Source organism: Sebastes fasciatus, chromosome 10 (assembly GCF_043250625.1).
Source record: "Sebastes fasciatus isolate fSebFas1 chromosome 10, fSebFas1.pri, whole genome shotgun sequence".
In the NCBI taxonomy this organism is placed as follows: Eukaryota; Metazoa; Chordata; class Actinopteri; order Perciformes; family Sebastidae; genus Sebastes; species Sebastes fasciatus.
The window spans coordinates 33,585,605-33,604,687 of NC_133804.1; the positions used below are offsets into that span (position 1 = coordinate 33,585,605).

General features: G+C 45.5%; 2 protein-coding genes and 2 long non-coding RNA genes across 9 annotated transcripts in view; 2 read left to right on the plus strand and 2 right to left on the minus strand.

Annotated features, from left to right (window-relative positions):
• LOC141775807 (phospholipid-transporting ATPase ABCA1-like) overlaps positions 1-17,635 on the plus strand; it is a 36,136-nt gene extending 18,501 nt beyond the window's left edge. The window contains exons 15-50 of the mRNA XM_074649507.1: positions 303-479; positions 1,185-1,407; positions 2,124-2,345; positions 2,447-2,651; positions 3,596-3,709; positions 4,877-5,051; positions 5,155-5,286; positions 5,380-5,657; positions 5,736-5,956; positions 6,079-6,154; positions 6,236-6,486; positions 7,166-7,217; positions 7,322-7,444; positions 7,626-7,774; positions 7,982-8,106; positions 8,438-8,536; positions 8,916-9,105; positions 9,319-9,413; positions 9,516-9,548; positions 9,642-9,747; positions 10,220-10,294; positions 10,504-10,673; positions 11,200-11,377; positions 11,672-11,787; positions 12,329-12,473; positions 12,705-12,828; positions 13,068-13,197; positions 13,489-13,615; positions 13,865-13,927; positions 14,020-14,126; positions 14,631-14,772; positions 14,865-14,999; positions 15,886-15,989; positions 16,183-16,275; positions 16,372-16,615; positions 16,707-17,635. Coding sequence (XP_074505608.1) covers positions 303-479; positions 1,185-1,407; positions 2,124-2,345; positions 2,447-2,651; positions 3,596-3,709; positions 4,877-5,051; positions 5,155-5,286; positions 5,380-5,657; positions 5,736-5,956; positions 6,079-6,154; positions 6,236-6,486; positions 7,166-7,217; positions 7,322-7,444; positions 7,626-7,774; positions 7,982-8,106; positions 8,438-8,536; positions 8,916-9,105; positions 9,319-9,413; positions 9,516-9,548; positions 9,642-9,747; positions 10,220-10,294; positions 10,504-10,673; positions 11,200-11,377; positions 11,672-11,787; positions 12,329-12,473; positions 12,705-12,828; positions 13,068-13,197; positions 13,489-13,615; positions 13,865-13,927; positions 14,020-14,126; positions 14,631-14,772; positions 14,865-14,999; positions 15,886-15,989; positions 16,183-16,275; positions 16,372-16,615; positions 16,707-16,859 — 5,152 coding nt within the window. The 3' untranslated portion in view covers positions 16,860-17,635. The remainder of the gene's footprint in view (positions 1-302; positions 480-1,184; positions 1,408-2,123; positions 2,346-2,446; positions 2,652-3,595; positions 3,710-4,876; positions 5,052-5,154; positions 5,287-5,379; positions 5,658-5,735; positions 5,957-6,078; positions 6,155-6,235; positions 6,487-7,165; positions 7,218-7,321; positions 7,445-7,625; positions 7,775-7,981; positions 8,107-8,437; positions 8,537-8,915; positions 9,106-9,318; positions 9,414-9,515; positions 9,549-9,641; positions 9,748-10,219; positions 10,295-10,503; positions 10,674-11,199; positions 11,378-11,671; positions 11,788-12,328; positions 12,474-12,704; positions 12,829-13,067; positions 13,198-13,488; positions 13,616-13,864; positions 13,928-14,019; positions 14,127-14,630; positions 14,773-14,864; positions 15,000-15,885; positions 15,990-16,182; positions 16,276-16,371; positions 16,616-16,706) is intronic.
• LOC141775815 (proteinase-activated receptor 4) overlaps positions 1-19,083 on the plus strand; it is a 198,136-nt gene that overhangs the window by 58,098 nt on the left and 120,955 nt on the right. Inside the window, exon 3 of one of the 5 annotated variants that reach the window (XM_074649528.1) lies at positions 6,551-6,647. The exons of the other annotated variants lie outside the window; for them this stretch is intronic. The gene's annotated coding sequence lies outside the window, so the exon portion shown is untranslated. Of the gene's footprint in view, positions 1-6,550; positions 6,648-19,083 lie in introns of those variants that run through there. 5 annotated transcript variants of the gene reach the window in all.
• Positions 428-1,176, minus strand: LOC141775821 (uncharacterized). 2 transcript variants are annotated; one of them, XR_012595692.1, is made up of 3 exons: positions 1,068-1,176; positions 698-863; positions 428-543 (listed from the first exon to the last, which is right to left on the minus strand). It is a non-coding gene; the product is annotated as an uncharacterized LOC141775821 (long non-coding RNA). The 2 variants fall into 2 exon arrangements; XR_012595693.1 differs by having other exon boundaries at positions 437-543; positions 756-863.
• LOC141775820 (uncharacterized) lies at positions 17,474-18,990 on the minus strand. Its single transcript, XR_012595691.1, has 3 exons — positions 18,389-18,990; positions 17,969-17,989; positions 17,474-17,821 (listed from the first exon to the last, which is right to left on the minus strand). It is a non-coding gene; the product is annotated as an uncharacterized LOC141775820 (long non-coding RNA).

Consider the following 19,083-nt stretch of genomic DNA (forward strand, 5'->3'; position numbering starts at 1 on the left):
AACCATTTTAGAGTTAAAGGAACCGTTCAACATTTAGGTGAACCCTCCACCTGTCTGTATGCTAAATGAAGCTACAGCTGGTTAGCTTAGCATAAATACTTAAAATAGGGATACAGCTAGCATATGTTAGCTTAGCATAAATAGTGAAAACAGGGGGAAATAGCTAGCTTAGCTTAGCATAAATAGTGAAAACAGGGGGCAATAGCTAGCTTAGCTTAGCATAAATAGTAAGGTTTATTTTTTTAAACCACTTTAATCATCAGCAGCTCTTCGACTAACCTGTTGTCTGTCCTCGTCTTCAGCTACTGGGACCCAGGTCCACGTGCCGACCCCTTTGAGGACATGCGGTACATCTGGGGCGGGTTCTCGTACCTGCAGGACGTTATCGAGCACGGCATCATCAGAGCGATGACGGGCACCAAGGAGAAGACCGGCGTCTACATCCAGCAGATGCCGTATCCGTGCTACGTAGACGACATGTACGAATGTTCACAGCTGGTCGTCTCACCACTCTGTCTCCTAACATGTCCTCTCCGTCCTAACCTGTCCTCATCATCCTAACATGTCCTCCTCATCCTAACATGTTTTAACATCTCCAGCATGTCTTTACCTGTCTTAACATGTCCTCTCCATCCTAACCTGTCCTCATCATCCTAACCTGTCCTAAACTGTCCTCTCCGTCCTAACATGTCCTAACCTGTCCTCCCCATCCTAACATGTCCTAACCCTTCCTCTCCGTTCTCACATGTCCTAACATGTCCTCCTCATCCTAACATGTCTTAACATCTCCAGCATGTCTTTACCTGTCTTAACATGTCCTAACCTGTCTTGACATGTCTTAACATGTCTTAACCTGTCCTAACCTGTCCTCTCCGTCCTAACATGTCTTAACCTGTCCTAACATGTCTTAACCTGTCCTAAACTGTCCTCTCCGTCCTAACATGTCCTAACCTGTCCTCCCCGTCCTAACATGTCCTAACCCTTCCTCTCCGTTCCCACATGTCCTCCTCATCCTAACATGTCTTAACATCTCCAGCATGTCTTTACCTGTCTTAACATGTCCTAACCTGTCTTAACATGTCTTAACATGTCTTAACATGTCCTAACATGTCTTAACCTGTCCTAACATGTCCTAACCTGTCCTAACATGTCCCAACCTGTCCTCCCCGTCCCTACCGTCTCAGCTTCCTGCGGGTGATGAGCCGCTCCATGCCTCTCTTCATGACCTTGGCGTGGATGTACTCGGTGGCGATCATCCTGAAGAGCGTGGTGTACGAGAAGGAGGCGCGGCTGAAGGAGACCATGAGGATTATGGGATTGAACAACGGCATCTTGTGGTTCAGCTGGTTCATCAGCAGCCTGATTCCTCTGCTGGTCAGCGCCGGCCTGCTAACGCTGCTGCTCAAGGTCAGACGAGGACGTTTGATTTTTACGTCTCTTTTACTGTAAATGTTGGTTTTAACTTTTCTAACTGGTCGGTTATTTGTGTTCTTATTCTCCGCTGCCATCTCACTGGGATTATCTTCACTAAATAAAGTTACATAAAGGTGACCACAGAACCCTCAATAATAATGAAATATTATTTACATCTGTCCGAAGCAGAGCTGCAACATTTAGTTGATTTAGTCGAAGTACAATTTAGATAATCGATGAATTATTCAAATTATTGTTCTTGTTATTTGTTGCCGTTTAAATCAAACAGGATTTTAGAGTGTTTGATGACATCAGACATTTATAACGGTTATTTTTCACTGTTTTCTGACATTATATAGACCAAAAAAATAATAAATTAATCAATAAAATAATCAGCAGATCAATTGATAATTATTATAATAATAATGAGTTGCAGCTGTAGTCCAAAGATTGAAATATACTTGAATAATATCTGCTGCAGATTCTGTATTCTGTGTTTGCTAATAGATATTTATTGCTATTTATTTTTATTTATTGCTATTTATTTATATTTATTGTTATTTATTGCTATTTATTTATTGCTATTTATTGTTATTTATTGCTATAAAAGGTTAATATGGATCCAGAGAAACAGATGTCACATATTTTAAATGTAAATATCAGTTTCTTGCATTTACCTTTGAGCTGGTTTCTGTTGTCTATGTGAACAGAAGGGAAACCTGCTGCCCTACAGCGACCCCGGCGTGGTCTTCCTCTTCTTTGGCTCCTTCGCCGTGGTGACCATCATGCAGTGCTTCCTCCTCAGCACGGCGTTCGCCCGCGCCAACCTGGCCGCCGCCTGCGGAGGGATCATCTACTTCACCCTCTACCTGCCCTACGTGCTCTGCGTGGCCTGGCAGGACTACATCGGCTTCGGAGCCAAAGTCTTCGCTGTGAGAACGCCGCCGCCGCGCTTCGGATGTGTTTGTTGTCATGACGATGTGTTGTCATTGGACAGAGTGATGAGTCACGTGTCCTCCTCCCTACTCCGCAGAGCATCCTGTCCCCCGTGGCGTTCGGGTTCGGCTGCGAGTACTTCGCCCTGTTCGAGGAGCAGGGAGTCGGCATCCAGTGGACCAACCTGGTGTCGAGTCCTCTGGAGGAGGACGACTTCAGCCTCCGCACTGCCATCGTCATGATGTACTTCGACTCCTTCCTGTACGGCGTCCTCACCTGGTACATCGAGGCCGTGTTTCCAGGTCAGAGCTTCATTACAACGTGGAACATGTAAACACTTAAAAACACAGGATGTTCTCAGCTGCTGGATATGGAGGACACAACCTGCCAAATCAAAAATCAATAAATAAATAAATAAATGTCATTAAATGCAGCAAAAATAATATAAAAAATAAATATAGCCATTAATTAATTGATTAAATGTGACAGAAATTTATATTTCTGTTTTAATTTGCGTCATTTTTAATTTAAGTCATTATTTATCGATCTTTGTATTAATTCCCTTGTTTGTTTAATTTTCCCATTTATTTATTTCTGTATTGATTTGTATTCATTTTTAATTGTATTTATTTTTGCATTTATTTATTGATTTTTGTATTGATTTTTCTTAATGAGGCAGAAATGTATAAAAAAATGTAAAGAAAAGAATTCAGAAAAAATACAAAGGGAATTTCGTGCAGAAATAAGTACATTTTAATAAATAAATATAAAATAATTGCAAAAAAATAAAATAAATAAATCATAAATGCAAAAACAAATAAATACTTTTAGAAAATAATCAAAATAAATAAATTTAGAAAATAATCAAAATAAATAAATATATAAATAAGGGAAAATTAAACAGATGAGTAAATAAATAAGAGAATTAATATAAATATAAATAAAGAAGTAAATTAAAACAGAAATATCAATTTATGTCAGTTTATGAATTAATTAATGGCTCCATTTATTTTTAATAGTATATTTGCTGCATTTAATGACATATTTATTTATTTTTGATTTTAGCTGAAGACTAAATTATTAAAGAAAATTATGCATATTAATGTGAACTCTTCATGTAATGTTAATGTTGACTCTTAACTTTAACATCCACAGTTTTATTATAATGTGCTCAGTAGAAGAAGAATGTGTCTCTGGTCTCTGATTCAGATTATAAAGTAATATAATATAAACTGCTGTGTCTCAGGTCAGTACGGGATCCCTCGGCGGTGGTTCTTCCCCTTCACCAAGTCCTACTGGTTCGGAGACCAAGACGCCAAATCCAACACAACCCCTCTGAGACGGAAAGGAAACCCAGAAGGTGAGACCCTCCTCACACCTACAGACCCAACTCTCACCTACAGACCCACCTCATACCTACAGACCCACCTCTCACCTGTAGACCCTCCTCACACCTACAGACCCAACTCTCACCTACAGACCCACCTCACACCTACAGACCCAACTCTCACCTACAGACCACCTCACACCTACAGACCCAACTCTCACCTACAGACCCACCTCTCATCTACAGACCCACCTCTCACCTGTAGACCCTCCTCACACCTACAGACCCTCCTCACACCTACAGACTCTCCTCACACCTACAGACCCACCTCACACCTACAGACCCTCCTCATACCTACAGACCCTCCTCACACCTACAGACCCAACTCTCACCTACAGACCACCTCACACCTACAGACCCAACTCTCACCTACAGACCCACCTCACACCTACAGACCCACCTCTCACCTGTAGACCCTCCTCACACCTACAGACCCTCCTCACACCTACAGACTCTCCTCACACCTACAGACCCACCTCACACCTACAGACCCTCCTCATACCTACAGACCCTCCTCACACCTACAGACCCTCCTCATACCTACAGACCCTCCTCACACCTACAGACCCTCCTCATACCTACAGACCCTCCTCATACCTACAGACCCTCCTCATACCTACAGACCCTCCTCACACCTACAGACCCTCCTCTCACCTACAGACCCACCTCACACCTACAGACCCTCCTCACACCTATAGACTCACCTCTCACCTACAGACCCTCCTCACACCTATAGACTCACCTCTCACCTACAGACCCTCCTCACATCTATAGACCCACCTCTCACCTACAGACCCACCTCTCACCTACAGACCCACCTCACACCTACAGACCCTCCTCACACCTATAGACTCACCTCTCACCTACAGACCCTCCTCACACCTACAGACCCACCTCACACCTATAGACCCACCTCACACCTATAGACCCACCTCACACCTACAGACCCACCTCTCACCTACAGACCCACCTCACACCTACAGACCCACCTCTCACCTACAGACCCTCCTCACACCTACAGACCCTCCTCATACCTACAGACCCTCCTCTCACCTACAGACCCTCCTCACACCTATAGACTCACCTCCTATAGTAATCTACAGGACTTTTCATGTGAAAGAGACTTCCTGTTTTGTGCAGCTGTGTGTATAGAGGAGGAGCCGGCTCACCTGGAGCCCGGCGTCTACATCGAGAACCTGGTGAAGGTTTACCGCCACGGGAAGAAGCTGGCGGTGGACGGACTGACGCTCGGCTTCTACGAGGGACAAATCACCTCCTTCCTGGGACACAACGGAGCCGGGAAAACCACCACCATGTGAGTACCGGACCACAGGAACTAGTACCGGTACTGGTGCATGTACATTTACCGGTCCAGGATCCGATCCATTATGTTGGTCTACATGTTCTGGTCCCTGCAGGTCCATCCTGACGGGTCTGTTCCCGCCGACCTCCGGTACCGCCTACATCCTGGGCCGAGACATCCGGACCGAGCTGAGCGCCATCAGACAGAGTCTGGGAGTCTGTCCTCAACACAACGTCCTCTTCAGCATGTGAGTCCTCCACCATGATGCTGGACTGTCTTTAGTCCTCGTTAGCGGTTTGTTGTTTAATGACCTCATCCGTGTGGCGGCGCCCCCCCACAGGCTGACGGTGGAGGAGCACATCTGGTTCTACGGCCGGCTCAAAGGCCTGTCGGAGGAGCAGGTCAAAGGTGAGATCGAGCAGATCCTGCAGGACACGGGCCTGCCACACAAACGGACCTCCAGGGCCAGCGAGCTGTCCGGCGGCATGCAGAGGAAGCTGTCTGTGGCTCTGGCCTTCGTCGGGGGGTCAAAGGTCGTGATCCTGGACGAGCCCACGGCCGGCGTCGACCCCTTCGCCCGCCGAGGGATCTGGGACCTGCTGCTGAAGTACCGGCCGGGTGAGCGGTCCTGATGGGTCGGTACTGGTTCAGTATTTCACCGGCCGGGCAATGTTTTAACTCCCTGTCTCCCGTCAGGTCGGACCATCATCCTGTCCACGCACCACATGGACGAGGCGGACATCCTGGGGGACCGGATCGCCATCATCTCCCACGGGAAGCTGTGCTGCGTGGGCTCGTCTCTGTACCTGAAGAACCAGCTGGGGACAGGCTACTACCTGACCCTGGTCAAGAAAGAACCAGAACCGTCCCTCAGCTCCTGCAGGAACTCCTCCAGCACCGTGTCCTTCACCAAGAAGGTGTAGTAGTATTACCTCTGATGGTGTACTGTGTGTAGTTATAGTACTTCTGACGTTGTACTTTGTGTTTCAGGAGGAGGAGTGTAGTAGTAGTACCTCTGACGTTGTACTTTGTGTTTCAGGAGGAGGAGTGTGCGTCGGTCAGCAGCAGTGACGCCGGACTCGGCAGCGACCATGAGAGCGAGGCGGCGACCATCGGTGAGATCTCGTTTCCTGCGGAGCGTTTGATTTGTCCACCTTCAGGTCTGTCTCAACCGTGTCTCCTGTCTCCGTCCTCAGAGAACGGCCCCGCGGCGTCCATCTGCGACGTCCCCTTCGTGCCCGCCGACGTGTCCCTGGTCTCGGGCCTGATCCTTTGTCACGTCCCCGCCGCCCGCCTGGTGGAGGACTTGGGACACGAGCTGACCTACGTCCTGCCGTACAGCGCCGCCAAGGACGGAGCCTTCGTGAAGCTCTTCAAAGACCTGGACCTGAAGCTGGCCGACCTCGGCATCTCCAGCTACGGCGTCTCCGACACCACGCTGGAGGAGGTAACGCCGTTGATTTAGTCTGTTTCCTGTCTTAGTTCATCCTCAAACATTATAAAACCAACAGACACTCTTAAAGGGAACATTAGTATAGTTACTGTTAACTAAGTAGCCGTGTAATAAGCAGGATAATGTTCAGCTAGTGGGTCATTGTTGTGAAATAAACCCCGACGCATCGCCGGATTCACAACAATGACCCACTAGCTGAACATTATCCCGTTTATTACACGGCTACTTACTGAAGAATTCAATAATTTGACACAAAAACGGTCCTCCAGAGTCCGACATCAGAACTGCGCCCATAGCAACGGTCTGTTATACGTAGCAACGGTCTGTTATACATAGCAACGGTCTATTATAAAGAAATAACAGACCGTGGAATGCTGGGATTAACCAATCAGAATCGAGTATTCAACAACGCCGGGTAATTAAAAATGTTTATTTTTCTTTTCAACACATCAACACAAACACAGAATACACAAGAACTAAATCCAAGATGCATGATGGGAAATATCATAGTATACGTGTGTGTGTGTGTGTATTTATATTCTATAAGAGGAAACACTCAGTCCCACAACAGTCGACAGAAATGCAACAAATAAACAACTGGAGAGAAAGAAGGAAAATAAATAATAATACCAACAATTTAAATGATTTTGAATGTTTTGTGTTTTTTTTGTAGATTTTCCTGAAAGTGGCCGAAGATAACGGAGTCGACACTGAAGTGCCCTCAGGTGAGGAGTGACCTCTGACCTCTGAACGTGATGTCCAAATAAGAGTCTGAAATCCAGTCAATACAGCTGTGTGTGTGTGTGTGTGTGTGTGTGTTCGTGTTCAGATGGTACACTTCCTGTCCAGCGGCGGCGGAGGACTCACGCCTTCGGTGGAGGAGACCATCAGAGCTGTCTGAGACCGCTGACGGAGGACGACAACGACTGCAACGAGTCTGACGGAGATCCTGGTACACAATATGTTTTATTTATATTTTATTTATGTTTAATGTGTTTTATTCTTCCTGGACCAGTATGCTAACACAGGCTAATGTTAGCATACTGGTCAGTGCTCATGCACTCGTGACCTGTGTAACATCATGTGACCTCTGTGACACCATGTGACCTGTGTGGCGTCATGTGACCTGTCAGAGTGCCGGGAGACGGACTGGTTGAGGTGTGCTGCAGGTAAAGGCTCGTACCAGGTGACCGGTTGGGGTCTGAAGAGGCAGCAGTTCGTCGCTCTGATTTGGAAACGCTTCCTGTACGCTCGCCGCTCCAGGAAGGGCTTCTTCGCTCAGGTACGCTGACACCTGTTCAGATATAAAGAACATATATCTTTATATCATTATGTATGAATATATTTTTATTATACTATTGTATTATTATTTTTATTTACATATCTATATTTTATAGATCTGTGTCTCCTGTAATTACTCCTATAAATATAAATGAATCTTATAATAATAATAATAATAATAATATAATAATTATAATAACTCCTTCAGATCGTTCTCCCCGCTGTCTTCGTCTGCATCGCTCTGGTCTTCAGTCTCATCGTCCCCCCGTTTGGAAAATATCCCAGTCTGGAGCTCCAGCCCTGGATGTACGAGGACCAGGTCACCTTCATCAGGTACAGGATGTCCCACGCTGTCCCACGCTGTCCCACGCTGTCCCACGCTGTCCCACGCTGTCCCACGCTGTCCCACGCTGTCCCACGCTGTCCCACGCTGTCCCACGCTGTCCCACGCTGTCCCACGCTGTCCAACGCTGTCCAACGCTGTCCAACGCTGTCCCACGCTGTCCCACACTGTCCCACACTGTCCCACGCTATTGCTAAATGAATAACGTGATTATTATACATACATATATATCGTAATAACGTGCTTATTAAGAGCAGAAACACACCTGTAACACTGAACTCAGGTAAACGTTTTGTATCTCGTGTGTTCTTTGTGTGTCAGTGACGACGCTCCCGGAGACGCCAACATGCAGAAGTTATTAAGCGCTCTGTTGAACCCGCCGGGCTTCGGGACACGCTGCATGGACGGACATCCCATCCCGTAAGAGGACAATATATAATAAAATACACCAATCCTGTGTTAGAAACTGTCAGTATCAATAATAATCTATTGATTTATAAAAATCTATTGATTTATAATAATCTAATGATTTATAATCTATTGATTAATAATAATCTATTGATATACAATAAATATAATAGTCTATTCATATATCATAATATATTGATTTATACAAATCTATTGATATATAATAATCTTTTTCATTTATAAACTATATTTATTAATTCATTTGGTCTCAAAGTTATGTTTAATGTTTTTAGTTGACATTAAAGATAAACACTGTAATCCTGAATCTTTAATTATGAATCAATCACACATACAGTATGATTATTGATTATGTCCCTGTCCCCGTCCTCAGAGAGGCTCCGTGTACGATGGGCGATGAGGACTGGTTAATTCCCGAAGTCCCTGAAAGCGTCCAGCAGCTCTTCAGCTCCACCAACTGGACCATGGAGGATCCGTCTCCGGCCTGCTTCTGCAGCTGCGACGGCAAGAAGAAGATGCTGCCAGACTGTCCTGCTGGAGCCGGAGGACTGCCCCCCCCTGAGGTCAGACCACGGGAACCAGAACCTGAACCAGAACCTGAACCAGAACCAGAACCTGAACCTGAACTTGTGTTGTTGTTCTAACCACATAACACAGATATTTAATTATATATAGAATATTTATTTCATGTTATATCTGCTTATATTCTGATGATTGGTGTTGTTGTTGTTATTGTATGTATATATATTTATTTATATATTGTTGTTGTTTTCCAGATGAAACTGAGCGCCAACGACTCTCTGCAGAACCTGACAGGAAGAAACATCTCTGACTACCTGGTGAAAACATACGCTCAGATCATCGGCAAGAGGTGGGACAATATACTGCCGTATACAGTGTTTAGTGTGATACACAGTTAATACAGAGTAAATCGAGTATTACTGTGTGACTAACAGCTTGTGTCTGTTCACAGTCTGAAGAACAAAGTGTGGGTGAATGAATTCAGGTAAGTCTTTTTTAATTCTTTCTGTTCTGCTTTTATTTTGTAAAGTCGTCGTTTCATGTTTGTCACATGATGATCTGGTGTTTCTCTCTGCAGGTACGGAGGCTTCTCATTGGGTGCCAGGAGCACTCATGTCCTCCCACCGGCCAATGAGATCGACGACGCCATCGAACGACTCAGAAAGATCTTTGAGTTACAGAAGGTCAGTTTATTCATGATTAATTAATTAATTTAATTTAATGAATAAACTTCATTAGATGAATGAAGTCTTGAGATGAAGGTCAGTTTATTATAATGAATTAATATAATATAATTAATTTAATTTAATTAATAAACGTCCTTAAATAAATTTAGTCTTCTGTGGAAAGGTCAGTTTATTTATAATTAATTAATTAATCTAATTTAATTTAATTAATAAACGTCCTTAAATAAATTAAGTCTTCTGATGAAGGTCAGCTTATTTAGAATTTATTTAATTTAATTAATAAACTACATTAAATGAATGAAGTCTTCTGATGGTCAGTTTATTATTTTAATTAATGAATTAAATTAAATGAATAAACTTCATTAAATCAATGAAGTCTTGTGATGGTCAGTTTATTTCTAATAAATTAATTAATTAAATTAAAATTAAATGAATGAACTGTTGTGATGAATGATGGCGTGTGTTTCAGGGTGCTGCTGCAGATCGATTCCTCGACAGTTTGTCAGGTTTCATCAACGGTTTGGACACAAAGAACAACGTTAAGGTGAGAAACCGCCGGCTGAAGAAGACCCTGTGATCTGGTCAAAAGCTCCGGGAAAAAACAGACTTCCCTTTATTAGAACCAGAAGACACACCTGCATCACGTAGAAAGTTCTGATCAATATTAAACGACTCTGACCTCTCTCTGATTGATGAGTCATTAATAGGTTGATATCGGGTGAACTGATGAGCTGTGATGTCACCTGTCCTCAGATCTGGTTCAATAATAAAGGCTGGCACAGTATCGGCGCCTTCATCAACGTGATGAATAACGGCATCCTGAGGGCGAACCTACCTGAGGGGAGCGACCCCGAACTGTACGGCATCCGATCCTTCAACCACCCGCTGAACCTCACCAAGGAGCAGCTGTCACAGGTGGCGCTGTGAGTACTCACCTGACAGGAAGTACACCTGACACATCTCACCTGACAGGAAGTACACCTGACACACCTCACCTGACAGGAAGTACACCTGACACACACCTCACCTGACAGGAAGTACACCTGACACACCTCACCTGACAGGAAGTACACCTGACACACCTCACCTGACAGGAAGTACACCTGACACACACCTCACCTGACAGGAAGTACACCTGACACACCTCACCTGACAGGAAGTACACCTGACACACCTCACCTGACAGGAAGTACACCTGACATACACCTCACCTGACAGGAAGTACACCTGACATACACCTCACCTGACAGGAAGTACACCTGACATACACCTCACCTGACAGGAAGTACACCTGACACATCTCACCTGACAGGAAGTACATCACGGTCCATGACCACCGTCACCGTGGTACCCTGGTTACCCTGGTTACCGTGGCTTATCTCTGACTGGGGCCAGCTGTCTGAGAAATGCTCTCTCTCCTGTCTAACTCCTCCTTCCGTCTGTCTCCAGGGTAACGACCTCCGTGGACGTCCTGGTGTCCATCTGCGTGATCTTCGCCATGTCCTTCGTCCCGGCCAGCTTTGTGGTCTTCCTCATCCAGGAGCGAGTCAATAAAGCCAAACACATGCAGTTCATCAGCGGCGTGCAGCCGCTGCTCTACTGGGTCGCCAACTTCATCTGGGACATGGTGAGACGCCGCGGACGCCAGCCAAACCCGTTTACACATCGCTAACCAATAACTGATGACATCAGTGGCAGCGTGGTCAGTTTAGTTGAGCTGCCAGGTGGTCTGTCAGGGTTTCTGCAGCTCGCCGTAACGTTAGCGAGCGTCTGGTAGAGAGAGAGAGAGCGTGTGTGATGTCATCAGTAACGTTGTAGCTGTGAACGTAGCAGTGCAGGGTGTGAACAGGTCAGGCTGGTTAAAGTGAAGGTGTTAGCTCTGAAGTTAGTAATCTGTGTTGATGTTGTTTTGTCTCTGCAGTGTAACTACGTCGTCCCGGCAACGCTGGTCGTGGTCATTTTCATCTGTTTCCAGCAGAACGCCTACGTGTCGTCCACCAACCTGCCGGCTCTTGCACTGCTGCTGCTGCTCTACGGGTTAGACACACAGTACTACTACACAGTACTACTACTACACAGTACTACTACACAGTACTACTACACAGTACTACTACACAGTACTACTACTACACAGTACTACTACACAGTACTACTACTACACAGTACTACTACACAGTACTACTACACAGTACTACTACACAGTACTACTACTACACAGTACTACTACACAGTACTACTACTACACAGTACTACTACACAGTACTACTACACAGTACTACTACACAGTACTACTACTACACAGTACTACTACACAGTACTACTACACAGTACTACTACTACACAGTACTACTACACAGTACTACTACACAGTACTACTACACAGTACTACTACTACACAGTACTACTACACAGTACTACACTGAACAGAATAACTCATGTCTTTATAATCTCACCATGAGGTCCCTTTAGTGTCTGTTCTGGAGCTTTTAGTGGCGGTTAAATGTCCTCTCTGTTGTCTCTGTTGTCTCCAGCTGGTCCATCACTAATGTCCTCTCTGTTGTCTCTGTTGTGTCTCCAGCTGGTCCATCACTCCTCTGATGTATCCGGCCTCCTTCTTCTTTAAGATCCCCAGCACGGCGTACGTCGTCCTCACCAGCGTCAACATCCTCATCGGCATCAACGGCAGCATCTCCACCTTCGTCATGGAGCTGTTCGGAAACAACGTGAGTCCACGCTGTGACACCGCAGAGTTAATCTGGAGATCAGAGTTAGTCTTGAGATCAGAGTTAGTCTGGAGATCAGAGTTAGTCTGGAGATCAGAGTTAGAGTTAGTCTGGAGATCAGAGTTAATCTGGAGATCAGAGTTAGAGTTAGTCTGGAGATCAGATTTAGTCTGGAGATCAGAGTTAATCTGGACTGTAGGTTTAATCTGGAGACTAACTTGTTGTTCTCAGGAGATCGGAGGAATCAACGACATCCTGAAGAACGTCCTCCTCATCTTCCCTCACTTCTGTCTCGGTCGAGGACTCATCGACATGGTGAAGAACCAGGCGATGGCCGACGCCCTGGAGAGATTCGGTAACACACACACACACAGGCACAGGCGTTGACTTTAAAGGCGTCCTCTGTCCTCATGTTTGTCTCCTTTAACTCGGGTCACTCAACACAATTGTATTATTTTATTTTGATAAGCTCATTCATCTGTTTCTGTGACTTCCTGCCGTGTTGCTGGCTGCTGATTGGCTGCTGAGGCCGTGGCGGTGTTGTGTAACAGTCGTGTAACGGTCGTGTAACGGTTGTGTGGATGTCGGTTCCAGGTGAGAACCGGCTGCGGTCCCCTCTGGAGTGGGACATGGTGGGGAAGAATCTGTTCGCCATGGCGGTGGAGGGAGCCGTGTTCTTCATCATCACCGTCCTCATCCAGTACCGCTTCTTCATCAAACCCAGGTACACACAGTACTTCTACATGTACCCAGTACTACTACATGTACCAAGTACTACTACATGTACCCAGTACTACATGTACCCAGTACTACTACATGTACCCAGTACTACTACATGTATCCAGTACTACATGTACCCAGTACTAAAAACATGTACCCAGTACTACTACATGTACCCAGTACTAAAAACATGTACCCAGTACTAAAACATGTACCCAGTACTACATGTACCCAGTACTAAAAACATGTACCCAGTACTACTACATGAGCTCAGTGTGTGTCCGTGTGTCTGCAGGTCGGTCAGTAAACTCAATAAACTGGGACCGCTAGGAGACGAGGACGAAGACGTGGCCCGAGAGAGACAGAGGGTCGTCCACGGCCTCGGACACGGAGACATCCTGGAGCTCCGACAGCTCACCAAGGTTCACGTACACTTCAGTCCGTCATGTGACGAGTATTCATTCACACTTTGGGAAAACTTTAGACAAACTTTGGGCACACTGTGGGTAAACTTTGGGTCAAATTTGGGCAAACTTTGGGCAAACTTTGGGTAAACTTTGGGTAAACTTTGGGTAAACTTTGGACAAACTTTGGGCACACTTTGGGTAAACTTTGGACAAACTTTGGGCACACTTTGGGTAAACTTTGAGCAAACTCAATGTGTCCTGCAGGTGTTTAAAAGGAAACAGAAGCCGGCGGTGGATCGACTGTGTGTCGGGATTCCACCTGGAGAGGTGAGACTCATCACACTCATCCAATAATTAATAAACATTTACACTAAATAAAAGTGTCACTAATAAATATGAACTGTGTGTGTGTGCGTCAGTGCTTCGGGCTGCTCGGTGTGAACGGAGCTGGAAAGACGACAACCTTTAAGATGCTGACAGGAGACACGCTGGTGACCAGCGGCGAGGCCTTCCTGGCTGGCAAAAGGTGAGGTCAAAGGTCACAAAGGTTTGAGAGTTCAGGACCTGAAGCTGACCTCAGGTTTGTTGTTGTTGTTGCGGTTGCTGCTGTTGCCGTGGTTACTGCAGCTGAAAACAGCAGCTTTATTCTGAGGATTAATTTAAGCAGTTGAACCTGAAATGAACCTGATTAACTTTATTTATTTATTTCTCATATAAACTGTTCAGTTGTGTTTTATGTTCATGTTTGTTTTTCCCAACATGAAGTTGTATATATTTATATATACAAAATAAATACTTATATTAAATATATTTATATATGAATGAGTCTATTGAGTGTAAACAAATGGAATCCGCCTGTAAAACACAGACTGTGGTTTGTTCCTCATTAAGCTCATTAATTAGAATTAAAACACACTCAAGTGTCTCTAAGGTCATGAGGTTCTCAACCTGCGGCCCGGGGACCCTGCAGAGGTCCTGAACACTCACAGGAAGGGTCCGTTGTTGTTCTCATGAGTCTTTGTGTGTGCAGCATCCTGAGGGAGATCGACGAGGTCCACCAGAACATAGGCTACTGTCCTCAGTTTGACTCCATCAACGACCTGCTGACAGGAAGAGAACACCTGGAGCTGTACGCCGTCCTCAGAGGCATCCCCGAGAAGGAAGTCTGTGACGTGAGTCTGAACACACGGTGGTGGTGATGATGATGATGATGATGAAGATGGTGGTGGTGGTGATGATGATGGTGATGATGTTTGATTGACAGGTGGCGGAGTGGGGGATCAGGAAGTTGGGTCTGCTGAAGTACGCTGATAAAGCAGCAGGAAGTTACAGCGGAGGAAACATGAGGAAACTGTCCACAGCGATGGCGCTGATCGGAGCGCCGCCCGTCGTCTTCCTGGTAACACACACACATGTTTTTTTTATTTCTTTTATGCCTTTATTAATAGTTCAAAGAAAGTTGTTTTTATATAGCGTCAAATCATAACAGAAGTTATCTCTAGACGCTTTATATATATATAGAGCATGTCTTAGACCGTTACAGAGATAGTACTGAAAGGGGGAGAGAGAGAGAGAGAGGGGTGAACATGCAGCAAAGGGCCACAGGTCGGACTGGAACGCCGGGCCGCTGCGGTAAGGACTCAGCCTTGGTACATGGGGGCGTCCGCTCTACCAGGCGAGCTACAGCGTCGCCCCCATCGTCTAGTTTTTACTAAATACCACATTTACTGTGAGAGGTAGAAGACGGTTTATTTAATTAAACTGAGCTCAATGGTCAGAAAGTTGTTTTTCAGAATAAAGCAGGAAGTAATATAAATATAAACTTTACACAAACCTTTGTGCAAACTTTAGACAAACTCATAGAGAAGTAATGCAGAGGGAATAAATAAATAAAAGAGAACATGTGAATATCCAGTTAAAGTCAGTGTATTGATGAAGATGTGATCACAGTATAATTAATTTCAGAGCTGCTCAGATTTAAATGTTAGTTTTTTTATAGAGCAGCTGTGTTAAAGCTGCAGAGTTACACAACAGCATCAGACCAGCGTCAGCCAATCAGAGAGCAGCTGCAGAGGGAGGGGGTGGTTTAACAGAGGATTAAAGGAGCTGCCCCTGTTTACTGAGGAGAGAAGAAGAGAGACAGAGGAAGTTAGAACTACAACCAGAGAAGAAGAGTTATTGAGCAGTGATGCCCCTCCTCCTCCCCCTCGTCCTCCTCACCTTCACCCTCTGCTTCCTGCTTAATCTGTGGGCCAACGTTAACCTGGCTGTCCTCCTCGTTACAGGACGAACCCACCACGGGGATGGACCCCAAAGCTCGCCGCGCCCTCTGGAACACCATCCACAGCATCATCAAGGAGGGACGCTCCGTCGTCCTCACCTCGCACAGGTAGGACACATCCACCATGTTGTCTGGTTGTCCCTCAGTTAGTGTCCCCACTTCTCCTCATATTGGTAGGACAGACACCCACCTGAGGACAGGGAGTTTACTCAGTTTGTCTCCTTACTTTGTGTCCTCAGCTTGTCTCCTGTGTGTATTACCTGTGTGTATATTAACTGTATGTGTGTGTTGTGTGTCTCAGCATGGAGGAGTGTGAGGCGTTGTGTACCAGGATGGCCATCATGGTCAACGGACGGTTCAGATGTCTCGGCAGCGTCCAACACCTGAAGAACAGGTAACACTGACTAGAAATGGTGATTTTGTCTATGAGGTTTGGTGACGGGTTAACCGTCATCCTACAGGTGTTATAAATGGTGATTTTGTCTGTCAGGTTTGGTGACGGGTACACCATCATCCTGCGGGTGGCGGGGCCCGACGCCGACCTGCTGCCCGTCATGAAGTTCATCGAGAGCGAGCTGAGCGGCAGCACGCTGAAGGAGAAACACCGGAACATGTTGCAGTATCAGCTGCCTTCGTCTCTCACGTCGCTCACTCACATCTTCTCCATCCTGGCCCAAAATAAAGAGACGCTGAGGATCGAGGACTACTCCGTCACTCAGACCACACTGGACCAGGTAATCTAACAGGAAGTTAACGGGACTGATGGGAAATGTGGTCTCGATGTTGATTTGTCAGAACTGACGGACTTCCTGTTTGTTGTTTCAGGTGTTTGTGAACTTTGCGAAGGACCAGAGTGACGACTATCACTCCAAAGACAACTCGGTGAGGCGGAGAAACGTCGCCATCGAGGTTCCCACGCTGAGCTGCAGCCAAGGAGCTGCTGAGGGAGGGGGCGCGATGGGGGAGAGCGCCGTGTGATGTGATGTCATCTCACCTTGTGGTGACGTCGTACTGATTTGAATACTGTGGGCGGAGTCACCTGCTGCCTCATGCCAGTCAATGCAAATGATTTCCTGCGAAGGCGCCGAGCTGCCCGCCGAGCCGCCCGCCGACCAGACTGAGCGTTAAAGAAACTTGAATAACTGCCTCCAGACTTCTTCTTCTTTTGTGACCGCTCCTCCAGACTTCTTCTTCTGTGGTTGATCCGCTGACTCCAGTGAACTCTACAGCGTCTGTTTGTTTTTCCGAAAACCAACGATGAAGAATCCAAATCATTTCAAACGGCCGAGGGCTCGACTGCAACAATCAGATTTTTAGAGAAAACGTTTGATTCCGTTTTTTATCGTGTCAGAGTTTTTATTTATATGTGTAGCCGTCTTATTTTAGCGGGGGCATGACTGTTTCCTGTAGTGTCTAACAGCCAATCAAAGCGCTCGATGCAAAGTGCTGCACAAAGAAGACAATGATTGATTTTATAGTTTTTTTTAAGAAAAGATGCTAAAAACGAGCAGATTTGTCGTGTTTGGGTGTGAAACAGTGAAAAATACCTCATCAGCTCCTGGAAGCACACTACAGTATTGACCAGTTGAACAGCCGATCGATCGATCGGCACTTTTACGTGATCTCACCATCAGTTTGTGTTTGCACTGAAACTCTGTCTCTCATCATCATGTTGTTTATTTAATGTGACAGAACAGGCTGATAGGAACTGTTACCTCCTCTGAACAACAACACAATAAATGAAACAAATCGACCGTCTGCCTTCTGTCGACTTTTTATCAGCTCAGTGTGAAGTTTGACTTTTATTGTGAAAGGGAGGAAGTCTGGTGAAGTCACATGATCAGTGGACGGACGGACGTTACAACTCTGTCTCCTAGAAATAATCTGCAACAGAAAATACAGAAAAGTACGCAGCACCCCTGGGAGAACATTTTTAGTACCTCGTTCCTTCGAGTTAGTACCTCGTTCCCTCGAGTTAGTACCTCGTTCCTTCGAGTTGGTACCTCGTTCTTTCGAGTTGGTACCTCGTTCCTTCGAGTTAGTACCTCGTTCCCTCGAGTTGGTACCTCGTTCCTTCGAGTTGGTACCTCGTTCCCTCGAGTTAGTACCTCGTTCCTTCGAGTTGGTACCTCGTTCCTCCGAGTTGGCACCTCGTTCCTTCGAGTTGGCACCTCGTTCCTTCGAGTTGGCACCTCGTTCCTCCGAGTTGGCACCTCGTTCCTTCGAGTTGGCACCTCGTTCCTTCGAGTTGGCACCTCGTTCCTTCGAGTTGGCACCTCGTTCCTTCGAGTTGGCACCTCGTTCCTTCGAGTTGGCACCTCGTTCCTTCGAGTTGGCACCTCGTTCCTTCGAGTTGGCACCTCGTTCCTTCGAGTTGGCACCTCGTTCCTTCGAGTTGGCACCTCGTTCCTTCGAGTTGGCACCTCGTTCCTTCGAGTTGGCACCTCGTTCCTTCGAGTTGGCACCTCGTTCCTTCGAGTTGGCACCTCGTTCCTTCGAGTTGGCACCTCGTTCCTTCATAGAGCACTTCTTCGAGGGAACGAGTTAATAGAAATGTTTTCCTTGGGCGGCTCCGTAGAAATGTAATGATCAACATGAGGAAATGATGACGATCCAGTCAGTGATATATTTCATTGGTTTGTTTTTAAACCTGCACATCAAACAACTCTTTGTTCTGACTGAGCACATGTGCGGTCCCGGCGGCCATTTTTGTAGTTTTACAGTGGCAGCCATATTGTTTGTAGGCCGTGCAGACTCAGTCGCCATCTTGAGACAAGAAGCCATCTTGTCTTTGTCTCTCACACACAAACGCTCTTTTTTAGTTGCTTAGTTAGATTAATATTGTTTTTTACACCTTTTATTATCTAATAATTAAATGTTTGTGAATTATACATGTTGGTCTGTTTAATGTTGCATAAAAGAGAATAATGCCGACCGCTGCTGTCAAGAACTACAACATCCTTCAACTGATACCATCTATTGATCTGGTGATTTATGGTTATAGTTATTAATTTAATTATCAGAGTTCCAAATTGGTAGTTCAGTATACTTTGACACTTATTTTATGAGACTACATTAAATTTGCTATAATTTTCTTTGTTTCAAAGAGTGGTGCCCTGAAGATGATTAAATATACATTAAATCATATTATTCAATATAATTATTAATTATTTTGATAATTATTAATTACTTTATATAGTCA